This window comes from Salvelinus alpinus, chromosome 35, assembly GCF_045679555.1.
Source record: "Salvelinus alpinus chromosome 35, SLU_Salpinus.1, whole genome shotgun sequence".
Taxonomy (NCBI): domain Eukaryota; kingdom Metazoa; phylum Chordata; class Actinopteri; order Salmoniformes; family Salmonidae; genus Salvelinus; species Salvelinus alpinus.
In genome coordinates, this window is record NC_092120.1 from 9,808,348 (window position 1) to 9,827,049 (window position 18,702).

Consider the following 18,702-nt stretch of genomic DNA (forward strand, 5'->3'; position numbering starts at 1 on the left):
AAATCTGGCAGAACCCACCTACTGATCCTCTCCAAGGCTGTGACAAAACACACACAAACACTGTAAGTATGGTACATTGAAGTTGTCTATGTCTATCAAATTGATCATCAGTGGCACAAACACCAACTCATTATCTGGAATCTACTAACTGGAATGTGGTGCTTTTTTCAGTCTTCGGAGTTCACTCAATTTAACCATCATCACTGCCATTAAATAATTAGCTGGTTTTATAATTTTGCATCCACTCGTTTAGAACATGCTGAAAGAGGGAATAATTCCAGAAGAGGGAAGAACTCCATCTTGGTGACCTCATAATGCAACTTAGTTCTGTGGAGGCCTGCAACAATAATGATTCTCTAGTGACAGACTTAGAAATAAGAAAACAAATCTTATGTCTATGGGGAAGCATAGCATACATGGTCTTTTTCAAAGGTTCGTGCAAAGTGGCCAAGCCGCGATGGAGTGTTTGAGGGGGGTCCTCAAGCGGTAAGGAAATAAATTGTCAAATTGATATTATTGAGATGCATAGGCTTACTACATAATGTTGTCATTGGTAAGTTTAGCCTAAATATCTAACCTTTTTGACAGGGCTCCCAGATTCCCAAGGCGAAGCCCACGAAGCAAGACCAAACCTTTCCGTGATCCTCGGCTCGGTGGGCTTGTGCGTAGTTTGGGCGGGTTTTTGTTTGGCCTATTCCTTGCCTCTGTGTACGGAATGACTGCACTGTTCATACAGAACCAAGGACTGTGGTATTGCGTGTATACCACGATCGCCATAGCTTTCCTCTCAGCATTTGGTATGGGCCTCTCCATCCGTGTGCGAGCGAATGTTATGCTAATGATGCCAATGCTGTGTTCAAGTGAGTAGCCTACATATGAAGATTGTTTTAACCATACCACAAAACAAATGGTATATGTGCTGTGCGTTGAAATGTACCCAGTCAAATCAACACTGGCAATATTTAGACAGGTAGCCCAATTATGATATTTTTTCCCCCCACTAATTGGTATTTTTAACAATCAGATTAGCTCTGAAAAAGATCTGCTGTGATTTATGTAAACACCAATTAGTGTGAAAAAATATCAGAATTGTGCATCCTTTCAAACAGAGAGACTGAAACGGGATTGCTGCAAACTGGATATAATGTTTCCCAGGCTGGTGTAGGCACTTACAGTAGAAGGGAAAGACCGCCATTTTCTACGAAACAGGTGGAGGTGCGTCCTCGTCATAGCCTACCTGCAAACAAATGATTAATTCAAACGGACCAATAAGCTCACAGTTTCAAAATCACATGGTTACCGTGGTGTTATGATACTGATGACTCGTCTTCCACAGATTGTTTGTTTACATTTCTTCCATTCTGGCTTGATGGGGGGGTAGTGTCGGGGACAACAATTGTTGACAACTAGCATTGTAGCTAAGCCTAACCCTTACCATTTTCCTAACCTGTTACATTAATTCACCTAACCTGCCACGTTAGTTATCATAACCTACTATGTAAACCATATGTGGCGACAAATCATCAGTATTACCACACATGGAATGGTCCACCAGAATACCCCACAGAAGAAGAACATAATAGAGGCACAGGCACCTCCAACCTGTTTACATTTTTCCCACTTTGAAAAGAAACATTTACTAAAAATATAGCATTATGTAGGCTATCTTTCAGAGAGGAGTCGTGAGCAGCTGGCGACGTTTCCTAGTAGCTCACCCACTAGCACAATCTCTTTAGGACAGTCAGTTCGGAGATGCCAGAAGGGCTGGTCCATATTCTTTCTAATTGGCCTGTCTAACTTTTTTTGTGCAAAATTATCATGATCTGGCTTATAATGAGAGTCTCAACTGAAAAAATGGGCCGTTGTGGGAGCCTTGAGGGAAACAAATGGGCTAGTGTGTTAGAAATGCCAGCACCGATTTCTGCCCCTGAGTTGACAAAAGCAGTGCAGAGGTAGAAGATGTGTAGGTAACTGCTGTTTAACTTGACAGGAAAATAAACTCAAGTTTTTAATCCCGGTGCTGAGCTAGTGTGTAGCAGCTAATTGCTGTAGGCTATGTCATGTGTTTGTTCTAGAATGTTATGTATGTCCCTTATCGATGGGTGAATAAAGCTAAATCAGCCAAGGTGATAATGGCTGGAGTCATTTTTGCTTGTTTTTGCTTAGCCAAAGAACCCGACTATACGTTCATTCAGGGGTTAAAGTTTTCCATTAGTGTGACGGATTTCCATCATATGGATTCTAAGGTCATTTTTGAGATCAGTGTAGATCCTCAATAACTTGAATATGGATTCATATGGATCATTTCAAATGAATGTATTTGAATAAATTAGGGCAGATACAAATTAACAGTTGAAACAGTTATTCAATGCATTGCATAGTAGTTAAGCCAATTTTCTATGCTATTTGTGATCCAGTTTGCTGATTTCCCATGGTCAGCCATCATAATTGGTTCTTGGCCCCCCCTTGGCCACCCCAGAAAAAAATCTGAGAAACGCCCCTGGGTGGAAGGAATGACCTACAATGCATTACTCAGTAGACCAACTTGTTCTGGGTACCACTAACGCACCTTTTAATGAATTTCCTCACAGTGAAGGGCAAGAACTTCCTCCTGTTCCTCATCTTCTCCATGTTGGTCCAGGGCCCCATGACCAACACCCTGGAAAACTTTGACCGTGCAGCGGACAGCGTGGTGTGTGGGGCCGAACTTGCCATGAACCAGACCCAGCAGCTGATGGAGCGAGCGGCTACACCTCTTCTCTGTGAGTCCAGCTGTTCCATAAAATCACACCACACAGCTGTAATTACACCCATTATACATGGTGTCTCAAATAGTTCACACTAGCTTTGTTTTCTCCATGGTCACTGAACTGGAAGGACATTGCAGGTGAAGACAATATGGTGGATGACTCCTTTTACAATACAATTTCTACACAATCTATCTGAGTGCTCTGCAATGTCACACACCCTTATAAGCTCCTAATGTCCACTTGTTGCAGCTGTGCTGGGCAAGATAAAAGTGATCACCAAAAATGTCCACTCCGTGGCTGGGAGGGTACAGAACTTAATCAAGGCCCTGACTGAGTCTGTCCGCCATGTAGGTATGTCTGTGGGCCATGCTTATACGAGCACTGTCATTACTTGAAGACATTGTTAGGACAGTTACTGTATCTAACAATTTAACTCTCCAAATGAAGCCTTCCATTGATTTCTGTGCCCTCTACCTCCTGTTACAGCTCGTTCCCTGAGAAACGTGTTACACTTCCTGGTTGGCATTGACGAGGTGTGTAATGACAAACTGGGCACCCCCTATAAGAAGTGTAACAAGCTGTTTGATGATGCCCGTGATGACTGCATGGAGCTCCTGTCTGTGTTCAACTTCCTTTGTCACATTGTGGATGGGTTTCGCCCCCTCTGTGGTCTCGCTCGAGGTTGGTTGACATGTTGTTCCATCATACAGTAGAATCACTATCCTCACTCACCCTTACTTCCGTCAGCTGTCAGTAGTAGAGGAAGGGTAGCTGTTTGTCATAGTGTCAGAGGGATAAATTATTGTCCACAAAGAAGCAGGATCAAATCGCAAGAGTAGGAACCTGAGAGGCTTTAGCACATATACAGCTGTATCAATAGAGCAAAGGAAATGTGAAAATGACATCAATCACTGTGGAAGGTGTCTGTTGTTTAAAAATATGAAAATCTATGGTAGTGTTATAATTAGGTTGTCATATATGTCTTGTCATTGTCTCAGTCTTAGCTCAATGTTTCTCTTAAAGAGCCATTTTGATGAACAACTTTGTTAGGGCCTTGCCTCCTAACCATTACATATTTTATCTGAGATGTTTGTTCTCTGTTTTTAAGTCATTCCCAGCTAGCAAATTTGGTTCCTTAGCAGTTTTGAGAAAGTACGTTTTTGGTTTCCCATTGGTTGTGGGAACATAGCCATAAGTTTCCTTAGCGTTAAGGCTTTTCCTAAATGTTTTCTAAAAGTTTTCAAAAAACTTCACCTGTTCTGGGAACATACATTTTCAGGTTGCAGGGAGGTTCTGAGAAAGTTTTCCTATTGTTTCCTGAAAGTTTTCCTGGGAGGTTTTATTAACGAATGGAAATGATAGGTTATTTTAAGGTAATTAAATAACATTCGGAGAATGTTTCAATAAGACTTTTAATAACACTGCTAGCTTAGGTTTACTGTTTTGAACTCCATGCATAGATAGGACACATGGAAATTAATTTGCTTAGGCATTAATCATGCAAGCACATTTGATTTTTATTGTGGCATGGTGTCAGTGAGATTCAAACCTATGATCTTCTGCTCTCTATTCATGGAATTAGTCCACTGCGTCACGAGGATGGAACTAGCATGCCAGGTTTTTTAACTAATGCAAAGCTGTTAATTTCTGTCAATTCAAACAGACCCTATTTTAAAGGAAACGAGCACTCATTAAGATCAGGTGTGGCCAACACACCTGAAAACACTGAACAAGATAGAGGATAGAGAGAGTTTTGTTGTTGCTGAGAATGGAATGTTTATGTTCTTTAAACGTTAATGTTTTCTTGTAGTTTTTATGGAAAGTTTTCTTAATGTCCTGAGAATGTTCTTAATGTTTAAATAGAACCATGAGGAAACCTGCAAAAAACATTATGCTGAAGTTCTGGAATTGCCACAGAAGAACTTTGTTTCCTAACATTCTCTGAACATTCTGAGAAAATTATTTTAAATAGAACCATGAGGAAACCTGCAGAAAACATTATGCTGAAGTTCTTGAATTCACATAGAGGAACGTTGTTTCTTAATGTTCTCTGAACATTTGGAGAACATGACTTTAAATAGAACCATGAGGAAACCTGTAGAAAACCATATGCTAAAATTACCACAGAAGAACATTGTTTCTTAACGTTCTCTGAACAATTTGAGAACATTACTTTAAGTAGAACCATGAAGAAACCTATAGGAAATGTTATGGGAAGGTTGTATGCAAAATAACCATAGGATAACCACGCTCTCACCAAGCTCTAAGCAATATATTAAGGTTCTCAGAACATTATGTGCTAGCTGGGTTGTCAGTGGTTTAAAATCTTTTGAAACTCAGTTAAAATGTTCCCTTTTTTCGCACCCAAGCCTGTTTTTTTTTTTTTGATTTCGGTGAAAAAGTGCTGACTATAAATATGTTAGCTCATGGAAAAATAGATCACCTGTCACGTTCCTGACCTTGTTTTCCTTTTGTATTGTTGTGTTTAGTGGGTCAGGACGTGAGCTGGGTGGGCAGTCTGTGTTTGTTCTATGTTAAGTGTCAGGTTTAATTGACCTTGTATGGCTCTCAATCAGAGGCAGGTGTTTTCGTTTTCCTCTGATTGAGAGACATACATAGGGAGGTTGTTTCACATTGTTTGTCGTGGGTGGTTGTCTCCTGTGTCAGTATGTTACGCCACACGGGACTGTTCCGGTTTTTGTTAGTTAGTTCGTTCGTTTTATGTAGTCTGTTTTCCTGGTTCATGCGTTCTTCACGTTGTATGTAAGTTCGTGTCCAGGTCTGTCTACATTCGTTTATTTGTTTTGTAATTATTCAAGTGTTTGTCGTGTTTTTCCGTTTTGTCTATTAAATCAATATGTATTCACAACCCGCTGCATTTTGGTCAAATCCCTGCTACTCCTCTTCGGATGAGGAGAAGGAGGAAGCCCGTTACATCACCCATTGTTGTGAGGTTGACATCAGTGTAGAGGTACAGCACAGCCCTCCTCTCTAGCAGCTCTGCGGTGCGCTGTGTTATTCTTTAGCCTAGGAGGGCAGGGTAACTTAGGGGCCAAGGCCTTGTCAAAACCCTCCAGCCCCACGCCGCTCTCAGGTTTCCTCTCACATTTCCCAGGAGGAGCGCAGCCGTGAGTCACCCTTCGTCCCTCTGCCTCCCCCTCCATCCATCTGCCTCCCCCCTCCGTCCTTCTGCCTCCCCCCTCTATCCATCTGCCTCCCATGTTTTCTTTTCACATGAATTATTGTTTCATATCCACCGCTGCTCTCGGGCCAGCCAGGAGCCAGCCGGGGCACTGGTGACTTTTTAATCCAAACATGACCCGAGGGCCAGAGATAGGAGGAAGAGAAAGAAAAGATAAAACACACTTCCTGGCCCTTGGGAGATCTAGAATGCTGCTCTCAGCATAAAGTGAATGGTGGCATTTCACTTTCTAAACTATGGGTCATAAATCCTATATAGTGCTGTCTTATAAACCTGACATGACACTTGGGTTTACTTTTAATGACCGTTCACAATGGTTTTATGAGACAATGAATAGAGCCTGTGATGCAGAGATGCATTTGTCACGTAAATTAGCTAGAGGTTATGTCATTGTAGGTATGAGGACAGTAATTCTCAATACATTCCTCTCATTTCAGTTGGTCAGCTGTTTTGCATCATCCCTTCTTACATTGTTGGCCACATGAAGACAAAGATTGCTGCCCGTAAGTAAAGTGCAGAGGTACAAAAACATTGCCCTCATAATAGTTTCAACTACTTCTCTATTCAAAGGTAGAACATTCTTTAATACCATCATTCTACTGTAACTCCTTTTTGATGGCCATTCTAAACAGTCACAAATGCACAGTGGCACATTCTGGTGCATGTCTCTTTGCTCTCTTCTAGCAACCATAGCAGCTTTCGAGAAGATGAAGAAGGAGTTTGAGTTCAACATATCGGCCTCTATGCACTTTGACATGAATGTGAACAGCAGTCAGTCGCTGCAGCAGGTGTCACAGGATATGATGGAGGAAGTGTCGGTGGAGCTGGGACGTTTCCAGGAAGTGATGGGGCTAGTAGCCTACATAGGCCTCTTCCTTCTGCTGCTAATGTACCTACAGTGAGTCTATATTCATTCATATGGGTCATGCAAACAAAGTTTGACAAGGAGCGGTATACTCTATACCAGGGTTTCCCCCCTCTGGTCCTGGGGCCCCCTCAGCTGTATAGTCCAATAAACAAAACTTGCATCCGGGGGGACCCCAGGACCGATTTTGGGAAACCCTGCTCTATACTGTGTTTGTGTGTGTGTGTGTGTGTGTGTTTTAAAGGGCTGTCCTGTACAAACACAAGTACCTGCACCAGGATGACTTTGACAACACTTACATCACAGAGCAGTTTGAGGAGCTCGACCAGAGATTGGCTAGTGAGGGAAAAAACCCTGTCCTACCGCTCAGCCAGAGAGAGGCCCGCACCTACATCAGACCATGTGAGTGGAGCAGGAAGAGAGGGAATGCACAGGAAAGAGGAGAAGATAAGATAAATGGATTGTAGGGAGGAAGCAGTGTGGGTGTTGAGAGAAAAGGTATGAAGCGAAAGGATATAGAGAAGTTAGAAAATGAGAGAGAACAACAACAACATAAATGTCTAGAAAGGTGAAAGAGAAAGTCAGTGTAACATTGATGTCATGGCAGTGAAAACACCCACCTAACCTCCCCTTTCCCATTTCTGTCCTCTAGTCTCAGTGTACCTGACGGCCAGGGAGCGGCAGACGGCTGCCCTCAGCGCAGTGTCCATTCTCAGGCACATAGCCATGGGATGCCTGGTGGTGGCGCTGGACCTGGTGGTCTTCTGGATGTTTGACCTGGTGCACCACCAAGCCCAGGGGGACATCGTAGCCAGAGGTGAGACAGTCTGGCTCCAGGGAAATAAATAGATGATGTTCAGTTCAACGTTATTTACTGTAATAAATACATTGGAAATCTTACTAGCCACCCCACCCATCAGTGTACTCACAGGTGCATGGTTAAAAACAGAAATAGACGAGAGGTATAATGTCTGCATTCGTTATTGCTTCCAAAAATGATGTTTACCTGAATGAAACCAGAAACACTGCAAACAAACCAAGTCTTAAGCTATTTTATTTGTACACATTTTGTTTGGGCTGATATTTTGGACTTAGTTTTTTTAGACATAATGAACAGTTTATTTTATGAGAGAAAGTGGTTGTTTGGTGTGATGAGTAACCTTGCCTGAAACCTGAGACTTGTCCTGAACATCACTTTACTCCATTCTATTTAGTACAATCAAGGAATTAAACTGGACATCAGTTTCCAATGAAATACTATAGTACAGATTATTCTAATGAAATTGTATATCAAACCATATTTGGAACGAACAACATCATCCAAGACATTGTTCTCTCTTTCTGCTCTCTCTAGCACCCATCGTAGTGGCGGTGGAAGTAAATGGCACAGGCTATGCCTCGGACATCTTCAAGGACATAGTGGCTGCCTTCGCCATTCTACAGAAGGGCAACATCACTGTTCTCAGCAAGAAGTGTCTGATGGAGCCTTCAGAGCCAGACCACTCAGGATATATGCTCATAGGTAACACCTAGACTAGTATTATTTAGTATTTACTAGGATCCCCAGCTGCTACCAAGGCACTTGACCATATGACTGGGCAGTAGTCCAGGTGTGATAAAACTAGGGCCTGTAGGACTTGTTTTGTTGATAATGATGTCCGAAATCAGAGCAGAGCTTTATCAGACATCTCCCCATCGTTGCATCAATATGTTTTGACCATTTCAGTTTACAATCTAGGGTTAGACCAAGCAGTTTAGTCTCCTCAACTTGCTCAATTGTTCATTAAAAGATTTAGATTAGGTTTAGGGTTTAGCGCAGGGGTTCCCAAACCTGACAATTCTGGTGACCCCAAGCCATGTGAAAAAATGTATACAATTTACAGCCAATGTTTACTTTTTGTGGGGGGGGGCTAAGGCAGTGAAATTAAAAACATTCTAACAGTTTTTCTGATTGTCTTCTCAACTCACCATCACATACTTTTAATGTAGAGCAGTCAGTTGCAAATTAGTCTGACATAATGTCCCTTATCTCACCACCACTAATGAGATGGGTGTGCTTGATTCATGTTGCATCGGAGCTTCTCAAAGTCAGGGGGCGTGGTCGACCTGGATCGATATTTGGTTTTAATGCAGAAGAGAGCACTGAATCCAGCTTCACACAGATATAAACTGGCGAAGGGTAGCCTACCATGAGTTTTATGGTGCTTTCAAGACAACTGGGAACTCTGAAAAATACAAGTTAAAATCATGACGACAGTGATCTTCAGGACAGAAAGTCAGAGGTCTAGAAAGAGGCCTGAGTTCCTTAGTTGGAATTCTGAGTTGGATGACCGTTCAAAACTATTTTTCCCAGTCTGAGCTAATTTCTTTCCGAGTTCCCAGTTGCCTTGAGCGCACGGAAGTCAGAGATTTCTGAGTTCCCAGTTGTTTTGAACGTGGCATTAATGCTCAGAGGGAGACAGCAGGGTATTGCCTTTGAGTCAAGAACCAAAACTTCTCCGTAGTGACCCGTGAATGCATTGTCTGCAGTATTTGGTCACATGACAGCTATGTCAGCTGTTCAATTTCACTTACCGGCATGTGAACTGAGCCAGGATCACATTCAAATGCATTGGGATGTAGGTCCGTCCCAAAGTGCTCATCCAAGCATTGGAGGTGAGCAGTTATCACTTGTGTGGGACACTTACTGATGATGCTGTTTTCTGTTATTTTCTTTTCATTACACAGAAAGTCAATCAAGTCTGTTTTTTTTGTTTTTATATCCATTGTGAATGACAACAGTTCCTCTCTCAATGCACATTTTTTCCCCCAACACTCCCCCTTTATAACCACCAAGCCTCGATGTGAAACATTGCCATGCTCTGATCACATATCTCCACATAGTTTTGCGAACAGGCGTGGGCTCAGTGGATGTGGTTTGATGTAGTTAACCATTTATGTTACCTGCTGCAGTATATCTCGAGTTCTATGCTCAGCTCTTTTGCCACCAGTTGCTCTCGGTGTATCATACAATGCGTCCATATTGCAAAGGGAGACACATTCATAACTAGAGTGCAGAGGCCTGCCCGCTGTCCCGTGATAGATGGAGCTATATCTGTGTAAAAGTCCACCATTCGATCCCATATGGAATCTGTTCGTCGTCAATATAGCCACGCAGCACACTCAACATCCCATATGTCGTTTCATACTTGGGAATCGTGAGACAGAACAATATGTCCTTGTAAATAGCATCCCCCTACATGTATAGCAAACAAAAGTTAATGCATAGGCATCTCGGCCCTAACAGCTGACGTCCATTTGGAGAGGATAAGCTTGGAAGTTTGAGTCATTCAGTCAGTTTCCTCTTGATTGCTAGCAATAGCATACATTCTTTGTTTAACAGTGTTATCTGACAAAGGTATTGAAGTGAGTTTCTGTGCCTCTGCCTCCCAACACATTGTTTTCACCATATCAATTGCAGCCGGTAATATCAAAGTCTCTCCTAGCCATTCACCATGGGAATGATTCAAGTGCACCGGTCAAGTGCGGCCTTTTCCCATGATCTAAGAGCGCTCTCTGGTTTCATTTTAGATTTTAGATTTGAATAATTTATATATAAAGGTATATATTTAGATTTTGAGGGGATTTTGGAAATTCTCCCGCAACCCCATTTTCATATCAGGCGACCTCTAGTTTGGGAACCACTGTTTTGGCAAATTATTTGTTCCAAGTACAATGCTTTTAGGTTTTGATATATTTAGGATTAGCTTATTACTAGCCACCAATTCTAAAACTGACTTCAGATCTTTATAAGTTGCAGTGATTTCACTTGCTGTGGTAGTTGACGTGTATAATGTTGAGTCAACAGCGTACATGGATGCACTGACTTTATTAGGGCTAGTGGTAGGTCATTAGTAAAAATATAAAAAGTAAGGGGCCAACACAGCTACCTTGGTGTATGCCTAAATCTACTTGGTATTCAACCAGGCCTGCTGTTTTCAACTCTCTAGAGACAGCAGGAGAGTTAGAGATACTCTGAATCATCGGCTATGAAAAGCCAACTGACATTTACTACCGAGGTGCTGACCTGTTGCACCCTCGACAACCACTGTGATTATTATTATTTGACCCTGCTGGTCATCTATGAACATTTGAACATCTTGGCCTTGTTCTGTTATAATCTCCATCCGGCACAGTCAGAAGAGGACTGGCCACCCCTCATAGCCTGGTTCCTCTCTTGGTTTCTTCCTAGGTTCTGGCCTTTCTAAGGAGGTTTTCCTAGCCACCGTGCTTCTACACCTGCATTGCTTGTTGTTTGGGGTTTTAGGCTGGGTTTCTGTACAGCACTTTGTGACATCAGCTGATGTAAGAAGGGCTTTATAAATGCATTTTATTGATTGATTGGTTTAAGTTAGAGAAGCATCCATTAAAGAACACCCTCTGCGTTCTGTTAGGTATGTAACTCTCAATCCACAATATGGCAGAGGATGTAAACTCATAAAACATGTGTTTTTGCAGCAGACTATGATCGATAATGTCTAAAGCTGCACTGAAGTCTAACAAAACAGCTCCCACAATCTTCTTATTATCAATTTCTTTCAGCCAATCATCAGCCATTTGTGTCAGTGCCGTACATGTTGAGTGCCCTTCCCTATAAGCGTGCTGAAAGTCAGTTGTTAATTTGTTTACTGTGAAAAAGCATTGTATCTGGTCAAACACTATTTTTTTCCAAAGGTTTACTAAGGGTCAGTAGCAGGATTGGTTGGCTGTTTGAATCAGTAAAAGGTGCTTTGCTATTCTTAGGTAGTGGAATGAATTTTGCTTCCCTCCAGGCCTGAGGGCACACTTTCCCGTAGGCTTAGATTGAAGAGATGGCAAGTAGGAGTGGCAATATAGTCAACTACCATTTTACTGAGTTACAGTTCATATAAGTAAATCAGTCAATTGAAATAAATGTATTAGGCCCTAATCTATGGATTTCACATGACTGGGCAGGGGTGCAGCCATGGGTGGGCCTGGGAGGGCATAGGCCCACCTACTTCGGAGCCAGGCCCACCCAATGGGGATCCAGGCCCAGCCAATCAAAATGAGTTTTTCCCCACAAAAGGGCTATATTATAGGCAAAAATACTCCTCAGTATCATCAGCTCTCCGGGTGACTGATCTCAGAAAATCCCGCAGGTGAAGAAGCCGGATGTGGAGGTCGTGGACTGGCGTTGTTACACGTGGTTTGCGGTTGTGAGGCCGGTTGGATGTACTGCCAAATTCTCTAAAACGACGTTGGAGGCGGCTTATGGTAGAGAAATTAACATTCAATTATCTGGCAACAGCTCTGGGAAACATTCCAGCAGTCAGCATTTCAATTGTATGCTCCCTCAAAACTTGAGACATCTATGGCATTGTGTTGTGTGACAAAACTGCACATCTTAGAGTGGCCTTTTATTGTGCCCAGCACAAGATGCACCTGTGTAATGATCATGCTGTTTAATCAGCTTCTTGACATGCCACACCTGTCAGGTGGATGGATTATCTTGGCAAAGGAGAAATGCTCACTAACAGGGATTTAAACAAATGTGTGCATAAAATGTGAGAGAAATAATTTTTTGGTGCATATGGAAAATATCTGGGATCTTTTATTTCAGCTCATGAAACACGGCACAAACACTTTACATGTTGCGTTTATATTTTTGTTCAGTAAATATATTTTGGGGGGACTTTTAACCTTAAAATATCTGGTAGAACTTGCCCCTAACATTAACTGCCAAAATAATGGAAACGCTTGAGTAAATGGGGGATACAAAGTATATTGAAAGCAGATGCTTAAGCAATTAATGTTAAGTAATTAACATCCCATCATGCTTAGGGTCATGTATAAAATTATTTTGGCCATTATTTTTGCTACCATGGCTATGATCCCATAGGATGACAATGCTCCCATCCACAGGGCGATAGTGGTCACAAGATCTCAACCCAATTGAACCCTCATGGAAGTGATTCTGGAGCGGTGCCTGAGAACGCGTTTTCTATTATCAATAAAACACCAAATGATGGAATTTCTCGTGGAAGAATGGTGTCTCATCCCTCCGATAGAGCTCCAGACACAACAATCTATGCCAAGGTGCATTGAAGCTGTTCTGGCTCGTGGTGGCCCAACTCCCTATTAAGAGGCTTTATGTTGGTGTTTCCTTTATTTTGGCAGTTATCTATATCTAGCTCTTGGCCTAGGGATATGGAGTAAATTCTACAGGGTCTCTGTAATGGACAATTGTTGTGAAAGGAAATATATATTTTTGCTAAGACACTGACACCCAGTGGCCAAAATAACCTGTTCGCTTTGCTTCCTCTCTTATCACAGGATTCCTCTATGGACTCTCCTTGTTCATTGTGTTCGCTGGAAGCTACGTCAAGCGGTTAAGGAGGCTCGTGTGTGCCAGGTACCACCCGAAACGAGAACGGGTACGTTATTACTCAGTCACACCTCTCTCCTTATCTGTCCAGTCCCAAACCCCCTCCTCTAGTCCTTACCACTTTTGTGTTTGCTGATCTGAGGGAACCAGGTAGGTGTAGTAATAGATGGATACCTTTCCAGTGGACTTAGCTGTTTCTTCCATCTATCCATTTTCTTTAGATCTGCAAACACTGGCGAGTTAGGGGCTGTCAGTTACATAAAAACTACACTGAAATAAAAAGATCCACAGATAGATTTGTTCACAATAGCCACTTCAGGTTGTGGTTTTTGGGCAGGCACAATAGAACTTGTTCTGCAGTAGTCTGCTGGTCTGGGAGTCTAAGAGGAATGTGAACCATGCATAGAATTGAAACAATGCCAAGACTTCAGGGGAACAGGCAGGTCAGCACTGCACTGCAATACAGATGTGCTTATCTTGATTTCAGGACAAAAGAACAGACAGAAATTGAATGCTGGTCTTATATAGTGGCGGTCTTTGTCATTGTTTGTATACTAGTAGTGGCACGGTTAGCATCACACTCAGCCATGATCTATTACAAACTGGTGTGACAGGGAAGGTGTTGCATCATTCTAATGCCAGTGTTCATACACTTTGCCAGCAGCTTCAGGTTTAGTGTCACTACATTTTATACTAGACTGTTGGATCAGATGGAATTGAAACCATGTACAGAATGTTGAGCATCGACACCGGGTCTGCGTAACGTAACTTAGTCTGTGTGCACACAACTCGATCTACAGGTAACTGCCAAAATAAAGGAAACACCAACATAAAGTGTCTTAATAGAGCGCGAGGCCACCAGAACAGCTTCAATGCACCTTGGCATAGATTCTACAAGTGTCTGGAACTCTATCTTTTGGAGGGATGCGACAACATTCTTCCATGAGAAATTCCATAATTTGGGGTTTTGTTAAAACTTCTTAGCGATAGGGTCTAGTTTCCTGAATTTCCGCCTGACGGGCGTGCCCAAAGTAAACTGCCTGTTACTCAGGTCCAGAAGCCAGGATATGCATATAATTGGTAGCATTGGATAGAAAACACTTTGAAGTTTCAAAAACTGTTAAAATAATATCCGAGACTATAACAGAATTGATATGGCAAGCAAAAATCCGAAGAAAAACCAACCAGATTTTTTTTTAGGTCCCAGGCTCTTACAATGGAAGCTATGGATCCTATGTAATTCCGGCTCCCAGATTGCAATTCTTATGGCTTCCAGTAGATGTCAACAGTCATTATTCAAGGTTTCAGGCTTGTTTTTTGAAAAACTAGCAAGAATTTGGAGTTTTGGTGAAGAGCGCACCAGAACAATATCAGTCTTTTCGGCGCGTGAGGAAGAGGGCGAGCGCTTACTAATTTTACTTTCCTATTGAACATGCTACTTTCCGTAGGAAATATTATAGTTTATTTACATTTTAGAGCACCTGAGGATTAAATAGAAATGTCGTTTGACTTGTTTAGACGAAGTTTAGCGATAGCTTTTTGGACTCCTTTGTCTGCATGTTGAACGAGTGGATTACTGAAATTGAAGGCGCCAACTAAACAGACTTTTTGGGATATAAAGAAGGATTTTATCTAACGAAACGACCATTCATGTTGTAGCTGGGACCCTTGGGATTGCAAACAGAGAAAGATCTTCAAAAGTAAGTGATTTATTTCATCGCTATTTGTGATTTTATGAAGCCTGTGCTGGTTGAAAAATATGTTGTGTGGTGCCATCCTCAGACAATCGCATGGTATGCTTTCGCTGTAAAGCCTATTGTAAATCGGACAACGATTTAGTTAGATTAACAAGAATTAGATTAACAAGAATTTACGCTTTTAAATGATATTAGATACTTGTAAGTTCATGAATGTTTAATATTACGATTATTTATTTGAATTAAACGCCCTCCAATTTCTCCAGATGTTGTCGACTGGTGTACCACTAGCGGAATGCCTATCCCTAAGATTAATGGTGGTGGGAAACGCTGTCTTTAAGCCTCGTTCACATTACCCATAAGCACTCCGTTACGTTGCGCCGGATGTCATGCATTTCAATGGAGACGTCCACAACGGAGTGCAAATGCAATGCCCCCTTGCGGTTGAAGGCTCCATTGCAGGACGGACAACGCACACTTTGAAATGTTTGCATACTTTGACAATTTTCAAATTTTGCGTCATCTTCAGTCCAGCCAGAGTCCGTCGAAGAACAGGAAGTTGCCAGACCACAGAAGATAATGTTGTTTTCGGTAATGGTTTTATGGGATAGCTAGCAACTTCCTATAAGTGAATACTAATTTAATAGTAATGTTAAATAATACACATAGGCTGTTAACTGTTGCCTCCCTTTTTTAAGTTCATTGTGATGGTAAGAACGTTTGTTTTTGATAATTATTAGGTGGAGGTCGCTAGCTACAATGGTATCGTCAACCTAGCACTAGCTTTTAGCTAGCTGTTCTGCAGTGCAATCTAGCTTGACTTGCTATAAAGTTATAGAAACAAGTTGAGGAAAAAGTAACAAAACATGTTTTATTATCAGCTGTAACAATATATTTATCCTGTCTTGAATGAAAAGGTCACATTTTGTAATCTCACTAAATAAATGCAATCTCTGACGAGAGACAGGCTCTCCTCCATCTTGCATTGCAAACAATACACTTGTCGGTTCCGTAGCGAGGCAAGACTCCGTGAAGATGACGCACGGTGTAATGAAATACGTCACGTTGTAAACAGGGCGCCGTAAACATGCGCTACTACAGAATCTCTGATAAGTGTTCAATTGGATTGAGAATTGAGATCTGGTGACTGAGACACACACACCCTTTAAACACCCTATACTGCTTTGAGACCTCTCTTTCAAAGTCACTGAGAACTCTTCTTCTAGCCATGGTAGCCAAAATAATGGGCAACTGGGCATTTTTATACATGACCCTAAGCATGATGGGACATTAATTGCTTAATTAATTCAGGAACCACACCTGTGTGGAAGCACCTGCTTTCAAAATACTTTGTATCCCTCATTTACTCAAGTGTTTCCTTTATTTTGGCAATTACCTGTATTTGTGTCTATTGTCAGCCGATGGGTATTTATTGTCTTGCCCTGGTGACAGTCTAATTTCCTCTCTGAGATTGACAAGCATGATCAGGAAATTATATAGATTATCAACTGGGCCAGGCTGCAGATGAATTCTATTTGTCCAGCACCTTTTCCAGATCCAGACACTTTTAACATAACATAGAGCAGGTAATGGTGTTTCTCGTTCCTCTGTGGGGCAGGAGCGGGTGCAGCTCCTCCACAGGAGGATCCAGAGCCAGCGTACGTCTCTAGGTAAAGCCCTGCTGAGGTCTGTAGCCAGGAGCAGGGCAGACAGAGAGGGGACCAGATTCCTCCAGACACTCACAACCTGGTAAAATGAATGTCAATTTCACCTAAATCTCCCATTCTTGAAGCCATTTTGCATTTTTCACCATATTAGTATTTTAACTAGTGCATTTTCTTTGCCCATGCAAATCAAGAGTAGTCCAGGACTGTAACACATTACACATATTTATAGTGGATGTGTGTACAGATAACTTTGACACATCACTAATGTTATTACAGCTAATGATGTGTTCTTTAATCTAGCCTCCCAGGTGGGTCCTACCTGGCTGAAATTCTGGGGGTGTCCTCTGTCTCTTGCATGGCCTGTGGAAGGGGAGGAGAGGGACAGAGCGACCCCAGCATGGTCACATGCATCACCCCTCAGTGTAAAGGTACAGCAGCCGAACTCAGAACTTTTAAGGTTGTCTTTGTTTGGGGATTTTTGTTTTTGTTTATAGGACCCCCCTGAAAAGTAGATCTGTTTCCTTTAAAAACTCTACAAACTCATAAATGTTACCTGCCTTTCATGTACCGCTTTTCTTTGAGTGTCATAAAATCTTTCCTTTTTCCTTGTAAAATGAAATGGAGTTTGACCTTACTGTGTGTACAGTGAGGGAGTTGACCCTGTTAAACTGTTGACTCACCCTAGAAGGATAAGAAATCAGCTAACACCTTTGGTGAAGCACCACGAGGAGTGTTTCTCAAAACCCCTTTCAAAACTCTTTGAAACCGCTTAGGGATTACTTGTTGTTTCAGAATGTTAACCCAGATTTGCGAGCCATATCTTTGATATTATTTTGTGACATTGCCCTTGGTCTTGATGAGTTTTATGTTCCCCTTGGCAATCTGACTTTTGTGTTCCATTCAACTGCTCCACTGTGGTTTGTTGCACTCTAACCCATCTGCTGTTTTAACATTACACAGGGGTATACTGTAAGCAGTGCTTCCAGAGTATGGGCCAGGTGTGTGCAGTTTGCATGGGACCCCTGACCTTTCAGGAGGACTGTGAGGAAGAGCTGTGAGTCTTCCACAGGGGCACATTACTCATGATGACCACCTGTTAGACTGTTAAACCTGTTAGACTCTAGCTGACCACCTAACTATCATGTTACACTTTGTTTGGCTACACTTAAGATACAGTAAATTACTCACTTGCCCCAATTGCATTTTGTCACTAGAAACCATTTGTCACATAGTAACTAAACATATAACTAATGTGGAATAAAAATGAATTAATGAACTAGAATGTGCCCCCTAGTCATACAGAATAGCAGTTGTGTGGTATAACCTGTATGTTCCAGAGACTCCAGTGATGATGAGCAGCTGGGCCTGTGGACCGCCGCCCTAACTTCCCCCCACATCACCCACAGGGGCACCAGGAGACTGATGAAGAGAAGGATCTCCATGGCAACCCGGCGGCGGCCCTCAGAGAGCAGGGTGCAGCGTGGAGCCTACAGCAGTATAGGGCTGGTGGAAGGAGACAGTGGGGACAGTAGTGGTCATATCAGTCCACCCAGTGACTCTGAACACAGGTAATGGAGATGTGACGCTTCATATTTATGATTATGATCACTACTGTCATTACCATCAGAATTAACATGATCTGACATTTAATTGAGCATTCATTATCTCTGCCTGTCATCCCCAGTGAGCCAGATATGACTTACCAAGACTACTCAGAACAGGACCACCCTGAGCCTAGTGACGATGACTATAACCACAACCCCAACCCAACATTGTCCCTCTCGGCCATCTGTGTGAGCGGGGGGCTGGAGACCCAAGGGTGCGAGAGTGACACTTCAGACAGTGACGCCTCGTTTCACTCTGTCACCTCTGGCCGGATTGACCACTCTCCGTATGGATCCCTGAGAACGGTCACAGTCCACAGCCTTGACCACAACCGCAACTTTCTCAGGGATGACCACCTTAACCAACCAGCTCCACTGACATTCAGAAGGAACTAATTGGGCTCAGCTCAGAACACTGCAGTCTGTGACAAAGAGGCTACAGATGCTAATAGGGATGAGCAAATTACTTTCTAAATGATTTCAATTTCATTTAGTATTAAAATAAAAAATGTCCATGTTATCAAAGCATTAG

General features: G+C 42.3%; 1 protein-coding gene across 1 annotated transcript; it reads left to right on the plus strand.

Annotated features, from left to right (window-relative positions):
* The first annotated feature begins 594 nt into the window (after nt 1–594).
* dcst2 (DC-STAMP domain containing 2) lies at nt 595–18,690 on the plus strand. Its single transcript, XM_071383268.1, has 15 exons — nt 595–860; nt 2,592–2,762; nt 3,000–3,101; nt 3,237–3,431; nt 6,390–6,455; nt 6,637–6,850; nt 7,062–7,219; nt 7,470–7,634; nt 8,172–8,339; nt 13,151–13,251; nt 16,518–16,648; nt 16,867–16,994; nt 17,527–17,620; nt 17,904–18,134; nt 18,251–18,690. Exons 1-15 carry the CDS (start codon nt 716–718, stop codon nt 18,564–18,566), a joined length of 2,385 nt encoding a protein of 794 aa, XP_071239369.1. The 5' UTR covers nt 595–715; the 3' UTR covers nt 18,567–18,690.
* Nucleotides 18,691–18,702: the final 12 nt, after the last annotated feature.